At 37.8% G+C, this 18,190-nt stretch overlaps 1 protein-coding gene across 2 annotated transcripts in view; it reads right to left on the bottom strand.

The window, feature by feature from the left end:
• Positions 1 to 13,893: 13,893 nt before the first annotated feature.
• The window catches only part of si:dkey-237i9.1 (SEC14-like protein 1), a 134,162-nt gene continuing 129,865 nt past the window's right edge, over positions 13,894 to 18,190 (bottom strand). For both annotated transcript variants that reach the window (XM_058779086.1, XM_058779087.1), the window contains one exon: positions 13,894 to 16,719. In XM_058779086.1, the coding sequence (XP_058635069.1) occupies positions 16,614 to 16,719 (106 nt within the window). In that variant the 3' untranslated portion in view covers positions 13,894 to 16,613. The remainder of the gene's footprint in view (positions 16,720 to 18,190) is intronic.

The raw sequence follows: 18,190 nt of genomic DNA, 5'->3' as shown, positions 1-18,190 counted from the left end.
GCAAAAAAAAAAAATCTTAAAATAGTATATAGAATACCCCGTAACACTAGCATTTTCAGCAGTATCCAACATTTCTCAATCATGATCTTACTAGGAAAACTAGATTCAGCTAAATGTGACGACTAGCTTAATAGCTGTATGCCATGCTTGCTAGATATCTATGTGCGTACACAGCATACAATGTTAAAAATGCTCTACATAATGAACCTTAATCCAAATACATTTAGCTTCATAAACTATAGATAATTGTAACCCTGCCTGTAAAAACCCAGGTAAGGTTTCTTCTCTTTTTTTTTCGTGATTTACTGGGGGGTCCTGTCCTTGATATTTTGTATTCCCAAAAATTCTTCTTAAGAATATTCTTATCTTTTTTCATAAGATTGTTCTTAAGACAAAACCTAAGAAGAATTCAAATTCTTGAAAAGAATCTTCTTAAAATCATCGTAAATAACTTCTTAAATTTAGGACAGCCCCAGACTTGTCTTAAATCCAAAACAGTAAGAATTATTTAATAAATTTATTGGGTTATTTCAAATTAATTGTTATATTTAAGCATTACAACAACATTAGCTACATATAATACATAGTAGGACTATTAATAGGGATGTGCGCGAGTTTTCTGAAGTGACAGCGATGACTGATAATGTAAACAATGATCGGTCATGAATGACTAGCCTATGTGTGACTAGCCTATTTTTCTGACTTCAAAACTCAGTAGCAACTCTACAAAAACGAGTCAGATAGGAAGCTTTAATTGGACGCTTTTATTTTAGCCTATAAATACGACATAATCTTTGGCAGTATGCAGCGCATATGAATGCGCCGATACACAGGACGCGTTCGCTGTAGCAGCGCGGACAAACAAACCGGAAGCGTTCACTCGGATGAGAGCGCAAAAGCACAGCACAAAAACGAATGAAACAGATCGCTGCAGCTTGAGACAGACAATACACGCCGCATTAAAACATGAAGCTGAGCGCCAGTCAAAGTCGCGACAAAACCCTGGATAAATGATGATATTCTCGAGGCTATTAGGTTGAGAAATAAGAAGTATGGCACATTTAGGAGAAATAAGGATGATCAGAGTTGGGCAGAGTATAAGAAGGTGAGAAATGAAGTGAACAGATTAGTGGTCAATGCTAAAAAGGCTTATTTTAATGAGAAAATTGTGGAATATAGAAATGACCCAAGTAAGTTATGGAAGTCTCTCAAGCAACTAGGCTACAGTAGTAGGTTGAAAACAAAAACTAGTAACATAACACTTGATTTGGGGAATAATGTCACAGCAGAAAAGGTGACAGTGGCAGATAGTTTTAACAACTACTTCTCATCAGTTGCTAGTAAACTGGTGGAAAAACTACCTGACCAGTCAGGGCAGTACAGTGAAACTCACTTTGTTGACTTTTATTCTCAGCAAGGGGTGAAAACAAATGGTTTCTCTTTTGAAAAGGTGTCAGAGGCAGTCGTACTTGAGAAGCTTAAAATCTAAATGGCTCCAAAGCCACTGGCCTTGACAATATTCCAGCTAGATTCTTAAGAGATGCTGCTGAGGTTATCTCCCCATGTATTACCCATATCATAAACATGTCTATTGAGCAAGGACATTGCCCCAATGATTTTAAATTCGCCAGAGTAATTCCTTTATATAAGAAAGGGAGTAAATTAGAATATGGAAACTATAGACCTGTTTCTATTCTGTGTAGTCTGTCAAAGATAATTGAAAAAATTATTTGTGAACAGATTGACAAATATTTAGCATCACGTAATCTATTATATGAGTTCCAGTCTGGCTTTCGTAAATCTCATTCTACTGACACCTTTATATTGTATCTAACTGACCATATTAGGAGGGAGGTAGATAAAGGTCATTTTTGTGGTATGGTCATGTTAGACCTACAGAAGGCCTTTGATACAGTTGACCAAGGTATATTGGTATGCAAATTAAAAGCCATTGGTTTTAATGACTTAGCTGTCAGATGGGTGAGTTCTTATCTGAAGGATAGGAAGCAGGTGGTGGATATTGGAGGAACAATGTCTCAACCACAATGTATAGAATGTGGGGTCCCTCAAGGGAGTGTTTTGGGTCCACTTTTTTTCCTTATATATATAAATGACCTTAAGTCTGTATGTTCATGTGAACTTTTTTTATATGCAGATGATTCAGCGTTATTGGTTTCACATAAAGATAAGAACATAGTTGAAAGAACCCTCAGTGTAGAACTATCAAATGTCAGTAGGTGGATGTCAGACAATAGGTTATCGCTTCACTTAGGGAAAACGGAAGCCATACTGTTTGGGTCCAAAATAAGATTGAAAAGATCTCCTGGCTTTAAGGTTTTAGTTGGAGATAATGAGATCAATGTAAAGGAATCAGTTAGTTACCTTGGTTGTTTGTTGGATTGCCACTTGTTGGGAGTGGGCCAAGCGCAAAAGGTTATTACCAAGGTAAATCAAAGAGTACCGCATAGTCGGGCCGGTCCAGAAATGAAGAAACTGTCCCCTGTGCCTGAGATACAAGATCTCTCCTGACCAGAATCGCCCACGATGCGCCGTCGAGGAGGGATATTAGATCTGAAAACCATACTTTGGTCGACAAACAGGGCGCTATCAGTAAGAGGCGAGACCCTTGTTGATGGACCTAGGCCAGGACTCCCGGGAGCAGAGCGATCAGAGCAAATGCGTAAAGACGCAGTATGGGCCACGTATGGGCTATCCAGATCTAGGGGAGCTGGAGGAGTCAGAGAAAAGTAGAGGGGATATTGTCCTGTTTCCTGTGAAGCAAAGAGGTCCACCTCCACTTTGAATATTTGTCAGACCTTGGTGTGGAGTTTCCATTCCCCATGTTTCCCAGCTTGTCTGGACAGTTGAATCTGCTCCCACATTCATATGCCCCAGAATATAAATTGCAGGAACTTGTCCCGTGTCCAAAGTAGAACCTGCTGCACTAGCCTGATCAGGCAGCGCAAATGCAGTCTGCCCTGATGGCTTATGTAAGTGACTACCTCAGCCTTGCCCCCCCGCACTAGGACATGGTAGCCCCTGCTGGAGGATGTATTTCAGGGCCTGAAATACCGCCATCATTACGAGGCAATTGATGTGCCAGTCGAGAAGATGACTTCTCCAGATCCCTTGGGCTGGATGGTTATCTAAGACCGCTCCCCAGCCCGTGAGGGAAGCATCTGTCTTTAGCATCTCGCGACGAAAACACATGACTAGAGTGGGACCCAAAGTCAGAAACCGGGGTCTGAACCACAAAGAGTGAGTACGAAGCCCTTAGCGCGTAACCCTTATATGCCTCTGGGGATTGGCCCTGAGATGAAATCCCCTGGCTCTGAGCCACAACTGCAATGGTCTTATGTGCAGGACGCCCAAAGGTTTCCCGTAGATGCAGTCGCCATGAGACATAGATCTTTCCGAAAGTAAGGTTCAGTAACTTTCTGACCTAGCCTGAAATCTTTCAGGGTGTTTAGAATGGAATTGACACATGCAGGAGACAGCTGTGCCCGCAGTGTGATCGAATACCGTACAATCCCTAAATGTACTGTTCCCTGGGCAAAAGAGAAAACGCTTTCCTTGGCGTTGAGTCTCAACCCCAGAGATGTGAGATGAGCAAGGACAACATCCCAATGTCGAAGTGCAAGCTCTTAAGACTGGGCTAAATCAGCCAGTCATCGATGCTAATGCTGCATCCATTTATTTTGTTTATGTGCAGGGTGACAAGGCTAGGCCGGACAGAAGAACCCGATACTGGTAAGATTTGCCTCCGAAAGCGAACCCCAGGAACTCCCTGCGTTGTGGCAAAATTTCTAGATGAAAGTATGCGTAAATTTTCACCAACCACTCCCCTTATTGGATCTGAAAAAACAATCATTGATTGTCAGCATTTAGAAAGCGGTTCAGTCTGCAAAGATCTAAAATTGAACGCAACCCCCCGTCATTTCTGGGAACCAGAAAATATTGGCTGTAGACCTCCCTGTCCAGCAGAATTTGCAATTCCTCTGTTAACAAATATGCTTGTTTCGGTTTCACGATAGTGGAGACCACGCCATTGAAATGCGGAGGACGATACACAAACCGTATCCTGTAGGACTTTTACCACCCAAGAACGACCCAGTCCTTACGACCCAAGAAAAGATTATTTGGCAGTAGCTTCCACACTGACAATTTCTCTGAAAGGGACACTAATTGTGACACTTTGTTTTGTTGGGGAGAATGTTAAATGTTTGGTGTCCTGAAACACGGCAGGCACAACCGAACATGTAACATTTCACTGGAGACAGCTGCTCCCCGAAACACTGGTGGTGGTGGAGGTTGTATTGCGATCCCCTAAGGGTGCCAAGAAGGAGCCCCTACTCTTCTGTTGGAATTTTCTGTGGCCCTCCCTGAGGGGACACACCCTTTGTGCTGGGCACAGCCTCAGGACCTCTCTTTGGTCCTAATGAACGTTCTTAGGTCCGGTTTCATCTCTGGCTGTTGATTGCTACAAGCTGCTCATTAATTGACTGACATTAATTATAAAACACTTTTAAATATCCACTCAAAAACATTGAATATGTTGTACGATTTTGTCAATAAATTTAGTCTAAAAAAATAACATTTATTTAGTGGCACTTACCTGACGCTTGAACTTGGCAAGATGGCAGCTGCTGTGTCTAATGCGAAGGTCACTCAGGCTGGCACATGCAGAATGATCTCAATATTGGATGGATTTGTGTTTATTAGTTTAGTCAACATTAGCATTCTGAATGTTAGAAAGGATTTGAAAATAACCCTTCATTTAATGTTTTTAAAATAATTGTTTGTAGACTTAATATAATGTCTTCTCAACTTAGCCCAACCAAGAAAATTAGGAGACATATTATGCCCCTTTTTACAATATGTAATATAAGGTGTCTCAGGTCTCCCCAAAATGTGTCTGTGAAGTTTCAGCTCAAAATACCCCATTTTAAATAATGTCTATTTTGAGTGGAAGCAGAAACAGGCTGTTTTTGTGCATGTCTCCTTAAATGCAAATGAGCTGCTGCTCCCCACCCCCTTTTCCAGAACAAAGCGTAAAAACTAAAGCTAATGCTTCCGGTCTGGCAGTACGTGGGGAAGGAGACCAGAGGCCGTTTTTTTTTTTTTTTTTGAATGTACGTCAATGGAGGAGAGGTTTTACTACACTGAATAAACAGCTTTTTAGAGGAAACGGCTTATCATTTAATGAATCGACAGACTATCTGCTAATCTTCAACATGTTTTACACCAAACAATACTTGATTGAACTTGTATTGAACTACGTTTAGAGTTTACCATGAAAAAAATCAGTTTTATAAGAGAAGTCATTGACTTTTTGCGACAGTTGAGATTCAGCTTACGGCACTTCTCATTCATTCCTATGGTATCCATAAATGGCGATTGAGTGTCGCACAACTCTGACGTTAAGGTTGTAATGTGGTTGGTTTTTAAGGGACACATGTTCCAAGTTAGCTGTTACGCTATCTCCAATAGTAAGTAATACAGACCCTCTCATCTCCCAATAGTAAGGCAATCTCTGATAGAGCTACACCATTACAGCCCATACCTACGGTGACCGGGAGGGGACATGTTCGGTTCACTTAATTTTGTTGTGGCCATGACATATTAACTTGTGGAAACATGATAATATGTATTGGCCACGAGATATTAATTTGTGGAAACGTCATATTAACTAGAGGGAACGTCCATCCATTTCTGCATAAACAAACCTGCTGCATGACCATACCTACCCGGAATGATCAGAGATGTATTTATAATATTTTATTTTGAATTAAGAACGTATTATATTAATTATTATAGAAATTATAACACTATTAAATTATAATATTAACCATAGGACTTGGCTACCGGAATGTATTGCGTGCGATGTAGACAGCATTCGAATGATGTTTATCATGAATGTTACATAAAGTACATAAAATAAAATAGGCCTACAAGAAAACATTTTTATCCATCCCACAGCCTTTTAAGTCCATTAACTGATCGTCTTTTTCCCGTAATATTTGTATATTATTATTGTTATTATTAGTCTATTATTATTGGTTATATTTTTATATTCGTTTTTTTTCTTCATTTCGATCTCTTTACTTAACGTTCTGAATAGTTTAGTAAATAATAGTCTACAGCCAGGGCAGGACTTAGGGGGCCGGAGGCCCCTGGGCTTGAGGTTTGGGCCCTATACACTACAAATGCCCTCAACTAGAACATCATTATGGAGCAACACAAAATGTCACGGGATGGGTCGAGAGATGAGGCGAGGACTCAAGTGCAGGAGAAAATGGGTCTTTTTAATAAAAGAGAAACAAAAAGAACAAAAACCACCCCGAAGGGGAAAAACAGGCAGGCAGGCAGAGACCACAGTACATGTACACGAACTCACACACGACATGAACCATCCGACATTAAACAACGAAACATCACAGGACTGCAGACACCAGGAGACTATATGGGGAGCCAAACGAGGAGGACACAGGTGAAGTAAATGAAACAATAATGAGATAACAAGGAGGGTGGGGTGAGACAATAGACAGGAAAGCACATGGCACAAACAACAAACAATAAGCCATGTGCTAACACACACAGTGACATCTGGTGGCCAACCGGGGCACACCAGCAGGGCCGTGACACAAAATAGACAAAAAAATTTAAATATACTTTGAGGTTCATATATAGTACTATATGCAACATGTCTAGCTTACAGTCAAAGTTTAGATGTGATATTAAATAGTCAATGTTATTTCAGGGTTTTGATCTCTCAACTGAGAGAGCACATCTTGCTAATTGTATTATACAAGCTGTGCTCTCTCGGTTGAGAGATCAAAACCCTGAAATAACATTGACAAAAAAAAGAAAAAGAAAAAGCCAGAGATGTATTAGTATTAAAAAAACGAATCGTTATATCTGTGTCCTCTTATATCAGGTTCTTATTTAATCAATAAATTCAATCCGAATAAAAAGACATGCTTGCTATTAACAATCAAATGAAATTACTATCAACATATTACTATCATAAATTATGTAAAGTTTCAATATAACATTTAAATTTAGAAATATTAAATGATTGCAAAAAACTAAATAAGCTACTTTTTTTTTTTTTTGTATGAAACAACTGCCAGTATCAGTTGTTACATACTAAAATCATTTTGAAATCAAAAATTAAATCATTTTGATGACACTTCTGCCACATGCGTGATGGCAGTGAGACGGGAGAGAGCGCTCAAAACTATTCAGATCGCATAATTTAGTGGAATTAATATAATATAAAATCATCATCAGTAATGAAATGACACGTGAACATTTCATGAATTTATCATTATCTTTCTATATGTGCGCTCTTTTAGGCTAAAGGCTTAATGGAGCTGTTCAAAGTGAGCCATGTGATAAACTAATCAGCACAGACGCGATCAATATGTGTCCTTCTATGTGAAATAATCATAAATATCAGTTTATGCTGATTATGGCCTCGAAGGTCGTAGTTGGAAACTGTTAGCCAAGACTGGCTTGTTTAGCTCTTGCGTGCGCAGTGGAAATGCGGTTAATAATTTCTGACTAGCATATAACTGAACAAATCAAACAAACGTAAAAGGGCAAAGGCGGGGCGCATGGGCTGCAGCCCAGTCAAGTCCGGCCATGCCTACAGTAAATGTTTGACATGCCAATAAAGCTTTGATTATGCTGACTGAAATTTTTACTGGAATGCAGTTTAAAATGAACATATATTTCCTTTTAATTTGACTAATTAATAGACTATAAATACTATAGTGTTTCATTGAGGAATAAATCATTCACGTAGTTTCATTTGAAAATGAAAACACAACACGCTCATTTATCATCACACACAGGCATGAATTCAATCATAAAGTCAAAACTTTGTAAGGGATAATCAACGGCTAGCTGTGCATTAAAAGATTTAAATACACAAAGTGTGGAGGCGAAGAACCGGTTGGTTGCCTCCGCGAAGTGCATTCAAATAATTTAATGCACAGCTAGCCTTTGATTATCCCGTTTATACCATGGTCATTTCCCAGCATTCACATATTAAAGATGTTAACAATATTTGTGCTGCAATATTTGACCGGAACGATAAAAAGGACGGTTATTTTCGTCTGTAGTTGTAGTACTATTCCAAACGGCTTTTTTGCGCCCTTGAAGGGCACTTCGGGAAGGGGACGCCATTTGTAGGGACGTTCCAAACGAAAGTGAGCAACTGATTCCCTTCACGAAGGGCCCTTCCAGAAGTCCGTTAGTGAAGGGAACATGCGATGGTCACTTCACGGAAGTGATTTCCGTTTGTGATCTTCACTTAGGATATCTTGGGATGCATTTTAAAGCAAAGTTGGGGTTTATTTTGACTTTACATACAAACGTAAGTAGAATAAGCTAATAAAATTTTTCTTTATTTTTATGTAATACAAAATATTTTCGTCAGTGATAAAAATATGATTTATGACTGTATTGTTAGCAAGTTTAGTTTGAAAAAGTTTAACAGTAAATAAGACACAGTTAGACAATATTTGAATAAAATAATAACAATAAGAAGAAATATTTATTTGCAACAATTGTTGGAGCGCTGAATGCTGCACGCACGCGCAGCGTTGTCAAGGTAACATTTTGTCCGTCGTTCCCTTCACCAAGGGAGTTCCAAACGCTTATAAGAGACAGTAATGCCCTACACCAGGGGTCTTCAACTAAAACGGCTCGAGGTCCAGTAATGAACCCTCCCCACCAGCCGAGGTCCGAACAATTATATATAAAAAACAATTGATAGTTTTTGCCAGGCCAGGGTATCTGCAGGATATTTAAGCTTAAATTCAAGACTTTTAAAGACCTTTTTTTTTTTTAAGACCTGCACAAAAAAAAAAAAAAAAAATTAAATGACTGTAAAAAGCACGATTTACTGTTCAGATGCAGGTTTCCACAAAAACAATCAAGTATTATATTAATTAAATAACATATAAATATATTTTACTGCCTTAATTGTTTACATTTTATAACACATCTTCTTGTTGATCCACCAGTTCACATTTACAACTCTGCGTGTTTGCTTAAAAACATGGATTGATTTTCACATTGGCCTTTGACAACAGCAGACGTATGGGCTGATTGAAAATGGAAAATCATTCTCTTCCAGCAGGTGGCGCTTTGGGAATGGCAGTACACAAAGCCCAAGAGACAGACTCCACAAAGCAGCGAAGCAGATGACTTTGAAACGTGCAGCGCTCATATTTATTCAAAGAATAGCGCAATTCTTGTCTTTCAGTCCCCACATTTAACACCTCCTGAAATCATAATTAAGACTTTTTTGTAACATTTAAGATTTTTAAGGACCCGTCAACTTTCCTAATTTTTGAAAATGCCATTGCTGTTCACCCACTGAAAGTTTCATCTGTCTGTGCGCAGCGGGTGCTCTGCTCTCATCACTGCACGCACGACTGCACCCAAACAGCTCTAGAGCTGACCTTGATCTGCTAGATATAAATTTGATGTACTAGAAATTAGCGTTTGGTATTTATTTCATTATGTCAAAAGCCTTCACGGATTCGGACTGGAGTCCACTACCGTAAAGACTACAAAAGCTGCGCCAGTTGAAATAGAAGCTAGATATAGGTCCGGGTCCAGATGGGACGGCTTCTGGGTCCGGACCCGAACCGCGGTCCGCCTGTTAGTGACCTATGCCCTACACCCTTTAAAGAACACACTTCAAGGGCTCTGCCCTTCGAAGGGAGTAGGGCATAGGGATGCTCACTTTTGTTTGGAATTCACCCTGTATGTTACTATGGTTACCAATGTTTATAGGAAGCGCATTAATATAGAACGTGATTAAACTGACCTGGAACACCTGCCAGCCAATCAGAATCGAGTATTCAGACAGACCATGGCATAAATTTGCATAATTGTCAGGTGTTTACAGTATTTGCAAAATATATGGTATCAAATACTAACATAATTATTCAGAACGTTAATTAGGTAAAGCGATACACAAATTGAAAGGGAATAAGCATAACAATAAATATAAAAATATAGCCCTAACAAGTTAATATAATACAACCCGAATTCCGGAAATGTTGGGACGTTTTTTAAATTTGGATAAAATGAAAGACTTTCAAATCACATGAGCCAATATTTTATTCACAATAGAACATAGAGAGCATAACAAATGTTTAATCAGAGAAATTTTACACTTTTATCTACTAAATGAGCTCATTTCAAATTGGATGCCTGCTACAGGTCTCAAAAAAGTTAGCACGGGGGCAACAAAGGGCTGAAAAAGCAAGACATTTTGAAAAGATTCAGCTGGGAGAACATCTAGTGACTAATTAAGTTAATTGACATCAGGTCTGTAACATGATTAGCTATAAAAGGAATGGCTCTCAGAAGTAAAGATGGGCAGAGGCTATCCAATCTGTGAAAGAGTGCATAAAAAAAATTGTGGAATACTTTAAAAAAAACAACGTTCCTCAATGTAGAAAATTCTGCTGTGATCTGATTGGTTGACTGCATCCTGATAAGAACACCTGTGGCATCTTACTAATCATGCCTCTGTTTGTGTGTGTAAGAAGCAGTCTCTCTACTCACACATGGCCTGTGTGGAATTGTTGTGTTGTTGACAATGTAAGGTTCTTTTTGATTTATGTTATATTGAAGTATCTAGTTTCTTTGATGTATATTGGATTTGTTTAAGTTGATTTAGACTTCATGTATGATTTGTGATAATATGTTTGTTTATATTAATTGTTTCTATTTTTGTTTATGGGTTATCTGAAACCAACAATTGCCATCACTTGTTACCATGGAAATGTCTACTCCTACATGTTGAGAAATAAACTGGAAACATGAGATTGATGACTGAATGAGTTTTAATGGATTCACCATTCCGGTAGCAATAGCCAAACCAGCCTAGCATTCCTTCCAATTTTCTACACTCAATGTCAAATTACAAAGGCTTTGCAAATCTCATCATCTACAGTGCATAACCTCATCAAAGGATTCAGAGAAACTGGAGAAATCTCTGTGCGTAAGGGACAAGGTTGAAGACCTCTGTTGGATGCCCGTGGTCTTCGGGCCCTCAGACGACACTGCATCACTCATCGGCATGATTCTGTCATTGACATTACTAAATGGGCCCAGGAATACTTCCAGAAACCACTGTCGGTAAACACAATCCACTGTGCCATCTGCAGATGCCAACTAAAGCTCTATCATGCAAAAAGGAAGCCATATGTGAACATGGTCCAGAAGAGCCGTCGTGTCCTGTGGGCCAAGGCTCATTTAAAATGGACTGTTTCAAAGTGGAAAAGTGTTCTATGGCCAGACGAGTCCAAATTTGATATTCTTGTTGGAAATCACGGACGCCGTGTCCCCTGGGCTAAAGAGGAGGGAGACCTTCCAGCATGTTATCAGCATTCAGTTCAAAAGCCAGCATCTCTGATGTATGGGGGTGCATAAGTGAATATGGTATGGGCAGCTTGCATGTTTTGGAAGACACTATGAATGCTGAAAGGTATATAAAGGTTTTAGAGCAACATATGCTCCCCTACAGATGATGTGAATTCAGCAGGACAATGCAAAACCACATACTGCAGCTATTACAACAGCACGGCTGGAAGAGTCCAGGTGCTGAATTGGCCTGCCTGCAGTCCAGATCTTTCACCTACAGAGAACATTTGGCGCATCATTAAACGAAAAATACGTCAAAGACGACCACAAACTCTTCAGCAGCTGGAAACCTATATCAGGCAAGAATGGGACCAAATTCCAACACCAAAACTCCAGAAACTCATAACCTTGATGCCCAGACGTCTTCAAACTCTTTTGAAAAGAAGAGGAGATGCTACACCATGGTAAACATGCCCCGTACCAACTATTTTGATACCTGTAGCAGGCATCAAATTTGAAACGAGCTCATTTTGTGCATAAAATTGCAAAATTTCTCAGTTTAAACTGTTATGTTATCTATGTTCTATTGCGAATAAAATATTGGCTCATGTGATTTGAAAGTCTTCTAGTTTTCATTTTATTCAAATTTAAAAAACGGCCCAACATTTCCGGAATTCGGGTTGTAATAATAATAATAATAATAATAATAATAATACACAAATATTAAATGAAATGTTTAATGTTAATAAAAATGTTTTATTCATCTCTGATAATCCCGGGTTGCTTTGGTCATGAAGGTCTGTTTACGCATTAAACTTGTGGCCATGAGAAAAATGTTGTTCCCTCACCATAAGTCATGGCCTCGACATTAGGATGTCGTTACCTCGACAAAATTATATTGTGGCCGTGAAATAATATCCCGGTCCCACGAGTTAATAAGACGTTCCCACGAATTAATATCTCGTGGTCACGAAAAAATTAAGTGGACTGAACATGTCCCCTCCTGGTCACCGTATGTACCTGCTAAAAAACATCTGTTTTGGTTCTGATTATCATGTTTGTCGTGTTGAAATCATGCGTTTTAAACCATATTAGTTTAAACATCTGATATGAGCGCACACATCCAAAGCACACGTACAGAAAGTGGCTGTCACATGGCATGCGAGTACTAAAAGTTCTCATTTACACACAAGTTACCAAAATAGTCGGTTACGTCTGTGAAGGTAAACTGCTGGGAAAGAAATCGCATGTTTATATTAGATCTGTGTGGCAGCAACAATATACAGTAAATAAATCAATAAATACACTGCTCTCTTGTCTCCTCTGAGGCTGGGACAAAGGCAGAACAGTTAGCATGTTTTGCTCAAACTTTCACCATGGCATTAGAACTGGTACACCGTCGTCGCTTGTGAAGTCATGATGGTACCATGGGTGGAAACTTAAAGATTAAGGGGTGGTAATATTATGAGATCCCTTTTCTACGTCACAAGAGAAGTCAAATCAGCACGCTCGTTTTTTTTTCAGACTCTTGCAGAGAAAGGCTTACCAAAACAAAGTTACTGGGTTGATCTTTTTCACGTTTCCTTGGTTGGTAGATGCACCGGGGACCAGATTATAGCACTTAAAACCTGGAAAAGTCATATTTTCATGTGTCAACTTTAACCAAAATTTTATTGGATTTTTTTAGTGTAACCCTGAGTCCCACCAACTTGCAAGATATGTTTGAAGAGTTTCTAAAACTTTTCTAATCAAATTAGGTTAATTAAATTAACTTAATTTGTGTATAGTAAAGTGATTTTTGTATATTCCTGTAATTAAGTTTATTCAACTTGATTTCCTTGTTTGAACAGAAGATAACATTCATTCAGTACTTTATTTAGTAGACATCTGGATGAATTGAGACATACATTGCTGTGCTTAATACTATACATAAAAACAAATCAATATCTGTATATTTGTCATTCTTTACAGTTTACAGCAGGACACAAGAACAGTTTTCCCCTCAGGCCATATCCCACCTGAACAACACAACTCAGTATTGCACATCTGTAAATAACTTTCATCTGTAAATAGCACATAGGCACATTCACAATTCTGTCTATTGACATTTTATTTTTCTTTATATTTTATTACTATATTGTTATTTATAATTTGTCTATTCTCTTTATTATTAGTGTTTTTTTCCCCTCTATATTTTATTACTATATTGTTATTTATCATTTATTGTCTATTCTCTTTATTATTAGGGTTTTTTTCCCCCCTCTATATTTTATTACTATATTGTTATTTATCATTTATTGTCTATTCTCTTTATTATTAGGGTTTTTATTACCTTAAACTATATGTATGTCTGCACTATGTTTATACTTTCTGTACTGGAAGCTCCTAACACACTTTGCAATAAAGCTCTTTCTGATCCTGATTAATTAATATCTGTCTCTCTCACACACACACACACACACACACACACACACACAAAAGGAGGAACACAGCATAAGCATCTCTTTAATTCAAATTTAATAACTTCGAAAAATGTAAAGGCGCTATAATTGTATATTACTTCAATATTTTTTTCACATACAGAATTTGTCAGAGGAAAAAAACAGATATGTAACATCACAGCAAAAAAAAAAAAAAAGATACAAGCAGAGGGAGAAAACAATGGACATAAACAGTTAATAGCCCTCAAACACAGATGAGACCACATGAACACTTGAGATATTCAAACATAATCCAGGTTGATGTTTTTCATAATGAGAATTATCATTACATAGAAAAGGTGAGATTCTGTGAAGATGTAACTCTAAAAGACCGAAATGCAAACACACATTCATTTAATTCAGCTGGTTCATTCTTGTTCTAAACATTCTCAGCTCAATTTACAGAATGAGAATATTGGTGCTTGTTTGTGGAATGCTGGGTGGGTGTGAAAGCCCCTAGATTTACTTCTCAAACACACTGGTCTGATCAGTTAAAGGCAGGTGTATAAGGAAGACTACAAGTGCGTGTGTGCACAGAGAGAGTGTGTTTTTGGACACATTAGTGGCCCTTATACATTTACTGTATAGATGCTTGCATATGGCAATATAATGGGTTTCATTTAGCCAACAAAGTAAGACACACAAATTTAAATGACTGACATAGCGCATTAGATGGCTGAAACCTATAAGTGAAGGAGATGAACAAAACAATCACACGTTCATACAAATCATATAGAATTCTCTTCACAGTAAAGCATTACAGTTACACTTGACACAATGGTTTTATGTTGATTTCTGCAATATTCAAACAGCAATTTGTTAAAGATTTTAAGAATTTTACTGTAAATAGAATCTCTCACTTTTTCCTAAACTTTAAGCATAAAACAAGTCTACTAACTTGTGCATGGTTAAACAATATTACATTCTAGAACCATAAGCTCTGAAACTCCTATCTGACTGGCAGCTTGTAGTCAAATGAGAGGATTTCAAAGTACACATGGTTCAGAATATGTGCTTCACAGGTGTTTAGAAGTTTTAAGGGATGGTAGCTTGATATAGGATTTCCATAGAAACCCAAATTGCATTTAAGTTGTATTGTATTTACGCCCATACGACATGCTAAAAACATTGACCTATAAACTTAACAGTTGTAAAATAATCCTAAAAGTTTTCATGACAAAATGTCATTTTTTTAACCATCAAACAAAATATTACTTGTTCCTCCTTTACTTTTTTTTTTTTTTTTTTTTACTGTTATTACACTTCCAGAATACTAGTACACTGTAAATGTATCGTGAATATTACGATCAACATTCTAGGAATGGCATGTAAAAACTAGTTGTTAAGTGTAACAATCTCCTTTTCCCTAAAGTATCCTGTCCATGAGATCAGGACTAATAAGGCTAAGAAATGAAGGAGAGGGAGTATTTTTAGATCATTGGCTCCAGCATGATTCAAACAACTGGTGCAAGTTAAATGTGAGTACATCCACTGTCCTCAGGTAAATCTCACCTGGATGCAGACATATTATCACAGGACATTAAGCAGGTGAAACTAGTTTATTGTGCAGGCTGTCAAACATGTTAAAGTCACCTGGATTAATGGACATGTTATCATCCAGACAATTATTGAGCATTTTGTTTTAAATTCTGATTGGTATTCTAACCTGAACAAAGAGTCTTTAAGGAGCATGTTTAACTAGATTGTGTAACCTCACTCCATTTCAAGTTTTTGCCAATAGAAACTGTCAAACAAAAGAGACAAAATCCCCCCCCAAAAAACTAACTTTTCTTTCCTTTTATAATACAGAAAAAATAAAAACAAATTTAACTATTCTGTTGGAGCAACGATAAAATTCACTACAAAATTTACACTGCCTCTCTTCCAGTAAAGCCGTCTTTAAATAATGCTTTGACCTATTAATACGAATGACCATTCCAAGCACTGATTGGCTGACTGCATAGGAACTGATCAGCAGCAAGTCTGAGGTTTGATATCAAGGCATTTCCACAAAGCCAAAATTCAAAATTCAAGCTAACACTAGTAGTAAGCACTGAAGCAGTACTGTGACTATTTCACTAAACACTTTGCCATTTTCAAACCGCAAGTCTAGCCACACACTAACAATGAGGAAACAAGCTTGTAGCACCCAAGAAGACTTAACCCAGTCTCCTTAAACAATTTATGATAAATAGAAATTCAAATAGTACAAATTTCTTCTAAATTATTGCAGAAGCCCTCCCACTGACCTAACAACAATTCACCAAGAGGATGAGCTCCTAGTGATATGGCAGAACTAAGTGCATATATGTAGGTATGTGCAGTATTTGAGATGTGTAAGTGGGTGCGTTCATTTCAGGCTCTTTCCCAATCTGAAGAACATGTATTGCTTAGTTCAGCATGCAGTCCATGAGAAATGTAGAAATGCACGGTAAAGTGTGAGCTCCTTTGGACACTCACACAAAGCACAATCGGCCTATGAACTGACCTGCAGCTCAGCTGAGCGCTATGGCAAAGCAGATTCAAGCCCTTTAACAAACAAAAAAAACCTACCACCACTAGAATCCTTTCAGGTAAGGATATCTTTTATACTCTTTTTAGTTGTGTGAGCATGCTTCAGGTCCTTGACATGGAGTGATACAGTGTTGGGATAGATAACAAAGGAAGAGTAATAATGGTTTATTGAGAATCTAGAAACTGAACTGATGAAACATTTTAGAGCCTAAATCTCTTTCTATTCTACCTGGAGATCATAGAGCTGGACTGTGACTGGCTGGAGGCTGTGGTGGCGGCGCTGAGCTGAGAGAAACCACTGTGACTGGATTCCAGACTGGTCATTGAGCCCCTGAGATTAGAACAGAATAGAATAGCATGTGAGAAATGAATTAGCCTGAAGACTGTAAATAAAATTCTGTAAGAAAAAAAGGTTTAAGGAAAATGTGTAGATCAGTGGTTCCCAACCACGCTCATGGAGACCACCCAACACTGCATTATTTCCATGTCTCCTTAATCAAACACACCTGATTCAGATCATCAGCTCAGAAATGGTTGTGTCAGACAAAGGAGAGATGCAAAATGTGCAGAGTTGGGGGGCCTCCAGGAACGTGGTTGGGAACCACTGGTCTAGATACTATAATTTAATAAAAACCTGTAAGCTACACTCGCTCATGCATATTGGTTTTATCAGTGTTCATATACAGTTAAATATCCAAAGCTTAAGCAGGACATGCAGTTAGAAAAAAGCCAAACTAAGGCAAATAAGAGAAGTATATGCATTTTCTCATATTTGACATTAAAGTTAAATATGCTGAAAATTTCTCTCAGAATAAAAAAGGTAATTAGTGCAAATATTCAAGTTATCAAAGCCCACGCAAATTTAGAATCCTCACAAAAAATTATGTAAACCTTACAGGCAGACAATGATTTTTTTTTTTTTTCTCTGCTCATATACCAACCATAAATTTTTACATTAAATGCTGTTGCTTACACAAAAAAAAAAAAACACACTTGAAACATTTCATCATTTTGCCTACATAAAGCTCACATAACCACCATATTAAGGCTTTTTCACACCAAGTCTGATGCAGTAACAAAAAAAGTACAACGTAAATCTTAGTAATTTTCTCAAATAAATAAATAAAATTTGCATGCCTGAATCAAAATGCACTCCAGTCATTCACATGCTTTAATGCAAATTACAACCCACCCCTAAAACAGAAATGCTGTCACTCTTCTGCAATGGAACTATGGAAATAGTAAAAATAGTGTGACTAAAAATCACTGAAATATAGAAATACCAAGTTTTTTTGGTAATAAGTGGTCAAATACTACTATTATACATAAATGGTTAATACTAATATTAACACAGATATGCAACAGGCATGATATAAGGCAAGTATATTAAAATTCCTTGCCATATCACATCTTTTCCTTGATTGTTTGTTGCCACTGTTTTTCATCATACAGTGCCACGTAAAAGTTCCATGTAAAATCAACCTACACTCAGTAACGACAGATAGAAATGACAAACGGTCAGACTTGGTGTGAACAGGCATTTTATAAAACCAAGTAGAGACTTAAAGTGAATAGGCATTCTATAAAATCAAGCAAAAGGAAATTTTACCATGATACAAGACAATGCGATAAATACTGAACCTACACAGCCAAGAACATACTGGAGTTTCAAAAAAGATACAGATTTGCTGTAGATTTTTAAATGGTTATGCTGCTTCAGAAGTCTGTCAGAAATCAGTTTCTTGAGGTACCTTTGTGCACAAATGCTACCTGCAAAGTCATTGCTTGATAGGGCAGTGAGG

The sequence above is a fragment of the Onychostoma macrolepis genome, chromosome 06 (assembly GCF_012432095.1).
Source record: "Onychostoma macrolepis isolate SWU-2019 chromosome 06, ASM1243209v1, whole genome shotgun sequence".
NCBI classification, from domain to species: Eukaryota; Metazoa; Chordata; class Actinopteri; order Cypriniformes; family Cyprinidae; genus Onychostoma; species Onychostoma macrolepis.
This window is presented reverse-complemented; position numbering and strand designations above follow the sequence as displayed.